General features: G+C 41.7%; 1 protein-coding gene across 1 annotated transcript in view; it reads left to right on the forward strand.

Annotated features, from left to right (window-relative positions):
* The window catches only part of LOC126161742 (rootletin), a 267,518-nt gene that overhangs the window by 185,447 nt on the left and 68,436 nt on the right, over positions 1–13,635 (forward strand). Inside the window, exons 23-24 of the mRNA XM_049917782.1 lie at positions 4,305–4,509; positions 5,478–5,587. Of these exons, the coding sequence (XP_049773739.1) occupies positions 4,305–4,509; positions 5,478–5,587 (315 nt within the window). The remainder of the gene's footprint in view (positions 1–4,304; positions 4,510–5,477; positions 5,588–13,635) is intronic.

A 13,635-nucleotide genomic window follows, 5' to 3' on the forward strand; every position in this document is an offset into this window, starting at 1 on the left:
ATAGTTGAACATGGAACGTTTCAACATTTAATATGTCACTGACATAATTAGATTTACAACACTTCTTACAAGGACACAGAAATTTTGTTGAAAAACACCGATTTTCCGTTACTTTCTTAAAAACCGCTGAATTCGCGTGATTTGTGCAAAAACCACCAAATTCTCATTATTCATCGTGTTATCATTTAAACAGATTTTTCCTGTTCCTACCCATGCCATAATAAACAGCAATGGACTGTCACCCCTGATAGTGTACGATGTGTTACACTGTTTCACTAGAGCCAAGGAGGATGCAGATCTGTCCTCCAATGCTAATAGGATGAGGTGTCAAGCTTCTCGGGTGGTGGTCTGAGTGGTACGACCTGACCCATCTCACCATGTTCTACAGCCCTCCGTGAACCATTCTTCACACACGCGGCAGCCCTCCGTGAACCATTCTTCACACATGCGGTTCACGGCCAAAACACTTCGTCCCATACGAGCAGCAATTTCCCCAAGAGATGCTTCATGTTCTCTCAAACCAATAATGCGCCCTCTTTCATACTCCCTGATTTGACAGTACAATTCGCTCATACTGTTGACCTGGAACCCATACGATGCCATGGTTCAAATGCTAATCATTTCTGCAGAATATAATAATGTACCTGTCCTGTGAGAATGAACATCCTATCTCTAGTTGTTCAAGGCGTTCTGTTTTTTTCTGAACATGAATGTATTTGAGGGAAACAGTTTTGTTCATTCACATTATACAAGAAACGAAGAAAATTTTACTCTCCCTACCCACCACCTCAAACTGTATGCCCAGGGACCTCAGTACATGAGAATGAAAATTTATAATACATTAAAAGGGAGAAAGTTAATGCACATGAAGAAAGCTATATTAGGTACTGACACTGAAGTGTTGTTACTCAGTGGATGAATTCATGCAGGACCAATTGGAATATTGAGATTGATACAATGTGTTACATATCCCAAGAAATATCATTATAGCATTATTATTTATTTTAGTGCTATTATTTATTAGTGTAAAAATCATTGTAACTGTATTATAAATTTTTGACATGCCACTGTTCACAAACCAAATGGATTGCAAATGTACCTCCTGAGATGAATAAACCACAATTCCTCGATATTGACAGTACTGAAATATTGCCTTTTGAAGATAAGTACTGGCTAGCAAATACATCTCATGAAGTTATAGTTTCAAAATTAATTATTTAACTTTACATTTTCAAGGTAATAAGTAAACCTTTATGACTACCCCCTTGTGCTTACTAAGAGAAAAATAAAAAGACAAAGGATTTCATAGGGATGAACTAAGAGGTTACGAAGGCTAGGTGGACGGCGGAAAGACAGAAAGACACCTAGAGTGTCTTTCCGCCGTCCACCTAACCTTCGTAACCTCTTAGTTCATCCCTATGAAATCCCCAAACCACCTTCCCAACCCTCTGGCTCCTACCCTTGTAACCGCCCCCGGTGTAAAACCTGTTCCATGCACCCTCCCACCACCACCTACTCCAGTAACCTACTGTAACCCGGAAGGTGTACACGATCAAAGGCAGAACCACGTGTGAAAGCACCCACGTGATTTACCAACTGACCTGCCTACACTGTGAAGCCTTCTATGTGGGAATGACCAGCAACAAACTGTCCATTCGCATGAATGGACACAGGCAGACAGTGGTTGTTGGTAATGAGGATCGCCCTGTGGCTAAACATGCCTTGGTGCACGGCCAGCACATCTTGGCACAGTGTTACACCGTCCGGGTTATCTGGATACTTCCCACTAACACCAACCTGTCTGAACTCCGGAGATGGGAACTTGCCCTTCAGCATATCCTCTCTTCTCGCTATCCGCCAGGCCTCAATCTCTGCTAATTTCTAATTTCAATTTTCCGCCGCTCATACCTCACCTGTCTTTCAACAACACCTTTGCCTCTGTACTTCCGCCTCGACTGACATCTCTGCCCAAACTCTTTGCCTTTACAAATGTCTGCTTGTGTCTGTGTATAGGCGGATGGATATGTGTGTGTGTGTGCGAGTGTATACCTGTCCTTTTTCCCCCTAAGGTAAGTCTTTCCGCTCCCGGGATTGGAATGACTCCTTACCCTCTCCCTTAAAACCCACATCCTTTCGTCTTTCCCTCTCCTTCCCTCTTTCCTGACGAAGCAACCGTTTGTTGCGAAAGCTTGAATTTTGTGTGTATGTTTGTGTTTGTTTGTGTGTCTATCGACCTGCCAGCGCTTTTGTTTGGTAAGTCTCATCATCTTTCTTTTTAGATACATATATATTAGCGAGATATATATATATTAGCGAGTAAATCACCTTTGGATGATCAATATTGCCCTCCAGGTCATCACTGTGACTCCACCAGCTGATGCTGACCATCATATTTATGTCTGCAAGAGACAAATAGAAGCTTCTGAAGAAACCAGTATCATTTTAGTATAAGATAATGTATTCTCCTGGTGGCTGCAAATAATGGAATGACTAAAGACCATGTAGTGTAGACCTTAACCTTATAGTTTGGTTTACAATGTTGATTTAATAATTTCTCAGTGCATGTTTGACATTTGACATTTCCAGTAGTTTTTCAGGCCTTATTCTTTTTTTAATTTCATTATTTGCTCATTTCTTATAAGGACCAGTCAAATGAAAATGAGACAGATGGGAAAAAATAAGCAAACTGTTTATTCATTCAAAAAGTAATCACCATAACTGTTAATACATCTATCCCACTGTGAGACAAGACATTTAATGACTTCATGGAAAAATGTTTGCAGTTGCCTATGGAACCATGACTTTACTCAATTAAGACTCTCCTTGTCCAATGCAAATCAGTGACCACAAATATCTTTCCAAATATATCAGGTCTGTATGGAGGCAATGTAAGGGCTTCCCATTGAAACTTCTGCGATTTAGTTGAAACAATGTGTGGACTGGCATTATCCTGCAACAGAATGAGGGCATCCGTCAATATTTCTCGGTGTCTGGACTTCATGGCAACCATCAATTTATGTAAAGTGTCCACTTACTTCTGTGCATTACTTGTAACGCTGTGTTCCAAAAAGTCAATGAGCTGTGGGCCCCTGCAGTCAAAGAAAAAGATGGTCATGGCTTTCCCAGAGCTGGCATGGCTATTGTTTTGAGTACTCTGCAGAAATTTCACTGAGAAGCTCTTACATATCCTCCATACAGTCCCGATTTCTCCCCATATGATTTCCATAGTTTTGGAGTCCAGAAGAAACACATTTATGCCCATCAATTTGCTTCAGACAAAAAGGTGCATGCCTGGGTACAATCAGGTTTCCACAGCAATGGTGCTCATACGGTATTTTTTAGGGGAAAGCCTAGACCATGGAGTTATGGAGGTATTTTGAATATGTTGGAAGAAGAATGGCGACGTGTAAGTAGCCATAAAAAGGCTCCAGTTCCGACTCTGTTAACAACGTGTATAATAATGACTTTTAAGACATTTTCTTGAAAGAAAAACATTTGACTACGCTATATTTTTTTTCCTTTCATTGAGAACTAGGGAGGGCTGTGGCCTCCCCTTTGCTCCTGGGTATGGGAACCCTTGTTCCACAGGCAACTGCAAACATTTTTGCATACAGGCATTGACCAACTTGCCTCTCAATGGGATAAATATGGTAACACTTATGGTGATTACTTTTGAAATAATAAACAGTTTACTTACTGTTTTTTCATCTGGCTCATTGTCATTTGATTCCCCTTATAACTTGTGTAATAAAACTATTGACTTATTCTGTGGCTGAAATATTAGGCAGGACATCTTCCCACTTGACTAGAAGTTTGTTGTGGTTATTGGGCTCACAGTTTGCAAAGTGCATTGTTTACTTGCTAAATCAATCATAAACAGCTATGAAGTATTCTGTAATACTGTAGACCATAGTAATGGTGTATGAGCAGTCCTATATGATCTCATGAGCAGTCCTATATGATCTCAGAAAATACATGTGTTAGATCAAAGTAATTTAATATACTAAATGTGTTTCACACAAACAATCTCTGAAAATGTGACTGCATATTTAGTTTTAATTCATGACACATAATTAACAGACCAAATATAGTGTGTGTGTGTGTGTGTGTGTGTGTGTGTGTGTGTGTGTGTGTGTGTGTGGTGTTTTCAGTTTCATCTTGGACTATCATGGCAATGTTTGTATCTAAATTCGTTAATCTGGAGCTGAAACTGTGTCTGTTAAAGTTTCTTGTTAAAAAGATTTCTTTCCTGTAGGCTGTTTGGAGTTTTCAGGTCAGTGTATAGACCTTTTTTTAACCTATAGGCCAGACTTGGTGGTGCAGAGGGCAGAGTCAGAGCCCTAGATCAGCAACTAGTACAACTGGAATCTGCTAAGAAAGAAGTGGAGCAGAAGTTAAGCAGTGTTGGATCAACACTACGAAGAATTGCTGGCATACAGATGGACGGAAGTGTCACACTTCCATACAGATTGCTCAGCCCCTCAAGACGTTGGAGCCCAGTCCGAGCAGGTAAATGTGTTTTGATGTAAGTTTATCTAGTAATTTGATAGCTTCATTATTTACATTTCAGTCTGGTTTTCTAAGACAATTTATAAATTCACCAGATTGTTTTCTTCAATTACATACTGAGCTTGGAGACAGTGGTGAAGAGATGGTGAAGAGACTTAACCCACATATGCAAGGAACAACTGTCAGATCCCTGAACTTGGTATCCAGGTTTATATATTCCATGTTTTCCTTAGAAAACTTAAGAACAGAAAAAAAACAAGTGTGTCACAGAGAAATGCTCAGAGACCAACTCTAAGACATTCAAAAGCATTGCTATAAAAATTTAAAAACATAAAATTTTCATATGTTTGTAATAAGAGATGCTCGCTGAAACATAAACAATAGGATTGTTTACTGTAATGTCTCGAATTGTTTTCCACAAAAAAATCATCAGTAAGGGCCTGTAAACAATAAATTACAGATTGAGGTGCTCATATAGTGGATTGTACGGTGCACTAGCTTACAAGACAGGGAGGTGAGCCAGATCCAGATTGAATTCACACAGTAGATTAATGACCAGGGGCTGGCGCATCAGCCAGCATGAGTGTGGATTTTAGGCATTTCCTCACACTCTTGTAGACAAATGCTGGGCTGGTCCCTGTATTCTACCACAGAGAATACAACACACAAGCAGTTAAAATACAGTCACACACACACACACACACACACACACACACACACACACACACACACACACAAAGTATAAGAAATTCATAGACAGATGGTGCATACCTCTTCCGTGCCTTAAGTTAGCTTGACAGCTGTGATGTCAAAGGATATCTGGTCACAAAGCTAAACAAAAAGACTTTTATTTCTTTGTTCCTGCAATTGATTTTGTAAATTATTTGTGCATAATAATTCTTTATAAATCATGTACTGGATATTAACTTGTTATCAGCTTCATTTAATTTATGTTATAATCATTACAGCTCAGGATGCAGATTCACGAGGTGAGGGTGTTATTGATGTTGACCCAGAGCTTGTTAGAAAAGGAGTGCGGTCCCTCATGCATCAAGTTGCACAAATAGAACGAGAAAGGGTACGTCAAAATTGTACCTCAATTCTTAATATTATGCTTTTTCATCTAATGGAATGTTGAAAGCTAATAGAATGCTTAACTGAGATACTTCTCGTATGCTTTAATTAGTCATTGTGATAAATTATGTAACCGTTTGGGTTTATTTTATTAAGGAACTTCTATGTAGTGGAAAAACATGACAGACTGATGGTGGCAACTGAAATAACAATGAAATTCAGACCCTTCCCTTTGTCGGGAAAAAATGAAATGGTGAATCAAACAAACTGAAACTCTTGAAAGGATTTTGAAGTTATTTGTCAATAAATTAAAAGAAAGCATTGGACAAGAAAATACTAAATTGTTTTAATAACAATAATAATAATAATAATAATAATAGTATGTACTCCACCTTCTCCACAGTCTTGAAATCAGACAATGCTGGTAATAGTAGTATAATAAAAGGAAGTTGAAGAAGTAAAAAAATTCACTCACTGTATGGTTAATATACTGAGTGTAGTCAGAATGTACGTAGACAAGCTGGAGATTGCCACTAAGCTGTCTGGCAGTTTCCTTCCTTTTATCAAACAGAATAGGATAAACACACGCACATACATATGAACAGCTATGTTGTCTCAGCACTGCAACTAGACTGAGCCCAGTTAGGTTTTAGATTGGAGAAGATGGTCAGGTAAAAAGGGAATTGTTTTGTTATTTGAAAGCAAAGTGTCATACAGGGAGCACAGAAGGAAACAGAAGTAATTCATGCTCTTCTGCTATATAAGATATTACTTATCATTGTTTTTACTTTCACTTTTTTAAAATCTGATTCTAAGAACAGAGTTTGTGAGTATTGTATTAAAGATAGCAGCAGAAAAATAATCATAATAATTGGGAGAAGTATCAAGACAGTTTTAGATACTTCTTACTGCTGATTTTGTATCTCAGCCTGCAATGGATGCAGATGTATTGACCATGGAGTCAGTTGACCCCTGTTTTTTGCAGCTCCCCGAGGATAGTGGTCAATGCACAACCACAACTGATGTCCAAACAACTAGAGCACTTTTCAAGCAACAGCTATAACCTGCCTTTGTAGTACAGGCTCAGCAGCCTTATGGAGGTACCATTCTTACAAGGAATGTCAACAACATTATGCCACCGATTCCATTTAGGACTTTGTTTCCTGTCACATCCACTAGTCTTGGCATATATTGCTGCCAGGAAGTAAGACTGGTTTCAATGCAATTGCAAGGCTCAACAATACTTCACAGACTGAGTCTCTGACTAGAACCACTCGTGTTTCTATGTGTATATCTATTTTTTTTTTTTTTTATACCACAAGTTTCCAAAAAAGGAAAAGTTTCCTCAGAGACTCAGGTGTTGTGTCTCAATTAATTAGCTTAGATTACAGTGAAACTGGCAACAAGGATTGTCACACATAGCATTAGTAGTCCTTCTGATGAAATTATTTCATTATTAGGCCATTAGTTATATTACTTCACATGGAACATAGCGTATTAAAATTGTTAGACCTGTAACAGCAGTAGTCAGACCTACAGGAAGATCACCACCAACTACTATTGGCACTGCTCCAGAAGCAACAAGAGCTGATCATGGAAATGCTGTTACACTGGCTCGTCTGTGTCTCACCAAACACCACCACCACTTCACTCACACAATTTCCAACAGTCAACAGCTGTTGAGAAGCCTGGGTTAGATGGCAATCTCCACTGTGGACAGCTTCTTAAGGCTGCATACTCAGTGAAACTGTTTGCCAAACATTACTAGGTTTGTTGATTATTTGACTGTGTACAGCACTGTTTGTCAAACATAGTGTGTCTGAACAATGGAAAGTCCAGGATGGAATAACAATGATATTATGAAAAATTGTAGGTTGCTACTCACCACATAGAGGAGACACTGAGTCACAGACAGGCACAATGAAAAGACTGTTATACATTTGAGCTTTGCATAAAGACCTCCTTCTAATGTAGAAAAGACACACACATTCACGGCTCTCACAGACATGACCACTGTCTCTGGCTGCTGTGGCTGCACTGCAGACTTCAACTGCACCTGATGGGAGCAGCAATCTAGTGTGGCAGGTAGAGGTAAGGAAGCGGCATGGGATGATGAGGGGAAGGGATAGAAGGGTAGGTGGGGGGAGGTGTAGCACTGTTTGTGGGAGTGTGCAGGGACATATTCAGGACAGGGTAGATGCAGTTGGGGGCTTTGGGGACGGCAGACAAGGAGAGAAGTAGAGAAGGAAGGGAAGACTACTGTGTGCATTGGCAGAATAGAAGGCTGTGTAGTGCTGGTGTGGGAGCAGGGAAGGGAATAGGTAGGTAGAGGGCAGGGGGTAACAAAGGTTGAGGTCAGGGGGTTTTGGGGGTCTGATCTCAATATTTGCTAGTCCCTGTCCTCCACCTACCTATTCTCTCCCATGCTCCCACTCCAGCACTACTTGGCCTTCTATTCTACCAACACACCCACTAGTATTTTCCCCCGTCTTCCTCCTTCCCGTCCCCCTCCCCAAATCTCCCAACCGCACCTAGCAGCCCTATCTTGTTCCCACCATGTCCCTACATGCTCCCACAAACATCACTGCATCTTCCCCCCGACACCTACTCTGCTATCCCTCCCCCTCCCCATGCCTCCTCCTTACACATGCTAGATTGCAAGTTGCAGAAACGTATTTGTGAGTTGTGCATGCGAGAATGTGTAGGTGTTTCCTGCTTTGGATGAAGGCCTTTCTGCAGGAAGCTTAAGTATAAGCAGTCTTTTCGTTGTGCCTGTCCACGATTCTTCTTCTCTCTGTGGTAAGTAGCAATCTATCATTTTCATAATATTGTTGTTAGATTACGTTTGATGGGGTTTGATAGAAATTTTGATCAGCAGCAGATTTGACAAGATGGTGAATGTTTGTGTTGATGTTTTTCTGCACATGTTTACTGAAAAATAGTGTTATTACAATTTATCTCGCTGTAATGTAGGTATCCACAATTATGGAAACTATACTCGGGGAGAAAAAATAGCATTGGCAGTTATCAAAATGTTAGAGGTGTTGCATCTTTACCATTCATATATTATGCAGGAAGAAGTTAAGAAGAAAGTTGGTGTTCTACCCACAACATAGGAGTGCGAGTGCAATGAAATAAAAATAAAATAAAATAAAACAAAACATCGGAGCTCTCCAGTTCTTCTATGGACAGTGTACGTGTTCCAACATTGTGATATTTTAATGAAGTGTCTTTAAAGGACCAAAAGGAAGAAAATAATTTTTTCATATACTTGTGTCTTCTTTTCAGTGTGAGTGCAATGTAACTCCATTATTCAAAGTTTGACTGTCCATTGTTGGAAAGGTGAAGTAATCAACAGGTTCTGAGTGTAATTTTATTTAGCAGATTTACATGGGTATATTTCTCTTTCCATTTCAACCATTCCTTAGACAAGCATCTTGTTTCATTTTTCTTCCTTACATACAGTGCTAAAGTCAAAGCCAGTAAAACTTTTTCTGCATTGGCAGCCATCATACGCTTCAAAAGTGAGATTAAATTGACAAACTTTGTTGGTACGTGTACAGATTTGTTTGATGAATTTGTGGATAAAAAGAGAAAATTTGACTAACAAGTTTCATTGTGTACAGGCTCCTTTAAGGTGCAGTGGTCCCGGTAAGTTTCAATTGCTACAGAATTTTCTTCATGCCGCCGTTGGATAAGCAGCTGCAGCAGCAAGTCGTATACTCCTAGCTCACTCATTTGTTACATAGTTTAATTCTTAATTTCTTTGCGTGTTTTTGGTACTTGCATTGTTTAATTCATAAATTTCGGGCGTATTATAGTATCTGAGAGTTGTAGCATCGCGTTTTAGTACCTGAATAGTGTAAATTCGCGTAGTCGTCTGTCATCTGTTTTCGTTTTGAACGGCCAGTGTCGGTTGGTCACAGTCAGTGTGCTCCCTGCCGCCGTTGGATAAGCAGCTGCAGCAGCAAGTCGTATACTCCTAGCTCACTCATTTGTTACATAGTTTAATTCTTAATTTCTTTGCGTGTTTTTGGTACTTGCATTGTTTAATTCATAAATTCGGGCGTATTATAGTATCTGAGAGCTGTAGCATCGCGTTTTAGTACCTGAATAGTGTAAATTCGCGTAGTCGTCTGTCATCTGTTTTCGTTTTGAGCGGCCAGTGTCGGTTGGTCACAGTCAGTGTGCTCCCTGCCGCCGTTGGATAAGCAGCTGCAGCAGCAAGTCGTATACTCCTAGCTCACTCATTTGTTACATAGTTTAATTCTTAATTTCTTTGCGTGTTTTTGGTACTTGCATTGTTTAATTCATAAATTTCGGGCGTATTATAGTATCTGAGAGTTGTAGCATCGCGTTTTAGTACCTGAATAGTGTAAATTCGCGTAGTCGTCTGTCATCTGTTTTCGTTTTGAACGGCCAGTGTCGGTTGGTCAGTCAGTGTGCTCCCTGCCGCCGTTGGATAAGCAGCTGCAGCAGCAAGTCGTATACTCTGAGCTCACTTATTTGTTACATAGTTTAATTCTTAATTTCTTTGCGTGTTTTTGGTACTTGCATTGTTTAATTCATAAATTTCGGGCGTATTATAGTATTTGAGAGTTGTAGCATCACGTTTTAGTACTCGAATAGTGTTAAATCGCGTAGTCTCCTTCCGCCGCCGAGCAGTGTGTCAGCAGTGCACAAGTGGCAGCATTACTGCATTTACTAGGCAATCTTGTATTTTAATAACCGCTTCAATTTTGTCGTTTTGTTTGAGCTCTCTGTAGATTAGTTCAGACGTTCTTTGCACAAGTTTTTAGCATGGATAGGGACTGCAACTGCTGTGTTCGGATGCAGGCTGAGTTGGCATCCCTTCGCTCCCAGCTTCAGGCAGTGTTGGCTTCGGTCACACAGCTTGAGGCTGTTGCCAATGGGCATCACTGTGGGGGTCCGGATGGGGGTTTGTCGGGGACGGCCAGCTCGTCCCACGCATCCCCCGATCAGACTACGACTGTGGTTGCCCGGGATACTGCCCGCATTGAGGCTGATCCCTCACCTGTGGTAGAGTGGGAGGTCGTCTCAAGGTGTGGCAGGGGGCGAAAGACATTCCGGAGGGCTGAACGGAAGGCCTCTCCAGTTTGTCTGACGAACCGGTTTCGGGCTCTGTCTCAGGCTGATACTGATCTTCAGCCTGACATGGCTGCTTGTCCTGTTCCAGAGGTTGCCCCTCAGTCTGCAAGATCCGGGCAGTCGCAGAGGGTGGGCTTACTGGTAGTTGGGAGCTCCAACGTGAGGCACGTAATGGGGCCCCTTAGGGATATAGCAGCAAGGGAGGGGAAGAAAACCAAAGTGCACTCCGTGTGCATACCGGGGGGAGTCATTCCAGATGTGGAAAGGGTCCTTCCGGATACCATGAAGGGTACAGGGTGCACCCATCTGCAGGTGGTCGCTCTTGTCGGCACCAATGATGTGTGTCGCTATGGATCGGAGGAAATCCTCTCTGCCTTCCGGCGGCTATCTGATTTGGTGAAGACTGCCAGTCTCGCTAGCGGGATGAAAGCAGAGCTCACCATCTGCAGCATCGTCGACAGGACTGACTGCGGACCTTTGGTACAGAGCCGAGTGGAGGGTCTGAATCAGAGGCTGAGACGGTTCTGCGACAATGTGGGCTGCAGATTCCTCGACTTGCGCCATAGGGTGGTGGGGTTTCGGGTTCCGCTGGATAGGTCAGGAGTCCACTACACGCAACAAGCGGCTACACGGGTAGCAGGGGTTGTGTGGCGTGGGCTGGGCGGTTTTTTAGGTTAGATGGCCTCGGGCAAGTGCAGAAAGGGCAACAGCCTCAACGGGTGCGGGGCAAAGTCAGGACATGCGGGGACCAAGCAGCAATCGGTATTGTAATTGTAAACTGTCGAAGCTGCGTTGGTAAAGTACCGGAACTTCAAGCGCTGATAGAAAGCACCGAAACTGAAATCGTTATAGGTACAGAAAGCTGGCTGAAGCCAGAGATAAATTCTGCCGAAATTTTTACAAAGGCACAGACGGTGTTTAGAAAGGATAGATTGCATGCAACCGGTGGTGGAGTGTTCGTCGCTGTTAGTAGTAGTTTATCCTGTAGTGAAGTAGAAGTGGATAGTTCCTGTGAATTATTATGGGTGGAGGTTACACTCAACAATCGAGCTAGGTTAATAATTGGCTCCTTTTACCGACCCCCCGACTCAGCAGCATTAGTGGCAGAACAACTGAGAGAAAATTTGGAATACATTTCACATAAATTTTCTCAGCATGTTATGGTCTTAGGTGGAGATTTCAATTTACCAGATATAGACTGGGACACTCAGATGTTTAGGACGGGTGGTAGGGACAGAGCATCGAGTGACATTATACTGAGTGCACTATCCGAAAATTACCTCGAGCAATTAAACAGAGAATCGACTCGTGGAGATAACATCTTGGACCTACTGATAACAAACAGACCCGAACTTTTCGACTCTGTAAGAGCAGAACAGGGAATCAGTGATCATAAGGCCGTTGCAGCATCCCTGAATATGGAAGTTAATAGGAATATAAAAAAAGGGAGGAAGGTTTATCTGTTTAGCAAGAGTAATAGAAGGCAGATTTCAGACTACCTAACAGATCAAAACGAAAATTTCTGTTCAGACACTGACAATGTTGAGTGTTTATGGAAAAAGTTCAAGGCAATCGTAAAATGCGTTTTAGACAGGTACGTGCCGAGCAAAACTGTGAGGGACGGGAAAAACCCACCGTGGTACAACAACAAAGTTAGGAAACTACTGCGAAAGCAAAGAGAGCTTCACTCCAAGTTTAAACGCAGCCAAAACCTCTCAGACAAACAGAAGCTAAACGATGTCAAAGTTAGCGTAAGGAGGGCTATGCGTGAAGCGTTCAGTGAATTCGAAAGTAAAATACTAGGTACCGACTTGACAGAAAATCCTAGGAAGTTCTGGTCTTACGTTAAATCAGTAAGTGGCTCGAAACATCATGTCCAGACACTCCGGGATGATGATGGCATTGAAACAGAGGATGACAAGCGTAAAGCTGAAATACTAAACACCTTTTTCCAAAGCTGTTTCACAGAGGAAGACCGCACTGCAGTTCCTTCTCTAAATCCTCGCACCAACGAAAAAATGGCTGACATTGAAATAAGTGTCCAAGGAATAGAAAAGCAACTGGAATCACTCAACAGAGGAAAGTCCACTGGACCTGACGGGATACCAATTCGATTCTACACAGAGTACGCGAAAGAACTTGCCCCCCTTCTAACAGCCGTGTACCGCAAGTCTCTAGAGGAACGGAAGGTTCCAAATGATTGGAAAAGAGCACAGGTAGTCCCAGTCTTCAAGAAGGGTCGTCGAGCAGATGCGCAAAACTATAGACCTATCTCTCTGACGTCGATCTGTTGTAGAATTTTAGAACATGTCTTTTGCTCGAGTATCATGTCGTTTTTGGAAACTCAGAATCTACTATGTAGGAATCAACATGGATTCCGGAAACAGCGATCGTGTGAAACCCAACTTGCTTTATTTGTTCATGAGACCCAGAAAATATTAGATACAGGCTCCCAGGTAGATGCCATTTTCCTTGACTTCCGGAAGGCGTTCGATACAGTTCCGCACTGTCGCCTGATAAACAAAGTAAGAGCCTACGGAATATCAGACCAGCTGTGTGGCTGGATTGAAGAGTTTTTAGCAAACAGAACACAGCATGTTGTTCTCAATGGAGAGACATCTACAGACGTTAAAGTAACCTCTGGCGTGCCACAGGGGAGTGTTATGGGACCATTGCTTTTCACAATATATATAAATGACCTAGTAGATAGTGTCGGAAGTTCCATGCAGCTTTTCGCGGATGATGCTGTAGTATACAGAGAAGTTGCAGCATTAGAAAATTGTAGCGAAATGCAGGAAGATCTGCAGCGGATAGGCACTTGGTGCAGGGAGTGGCAACTGACCCTTAACATAGACAAATGTAATGTATTGCGAATACATAGAAAGAAGGATCCTTTATTGTATGATTATATGATAGCGGAACAAACACTGGTAGCAGTTACTT

Source organism: Schistocerca cancellata, chromosome 2, assembly GCF_023864275.1.
Source record: "Schistocerca cancellata isolate TAMUIC-IGC-003103 chromosome 2, iqSchCanc2.1, whole genome shotgun sequence".
Lineage (NCBI taxonomy): Eukaryota > Metazoa > Arthropoda > Insecta > Orthoptera > Acrididae > Schistocerca > Schistocerca cancellata.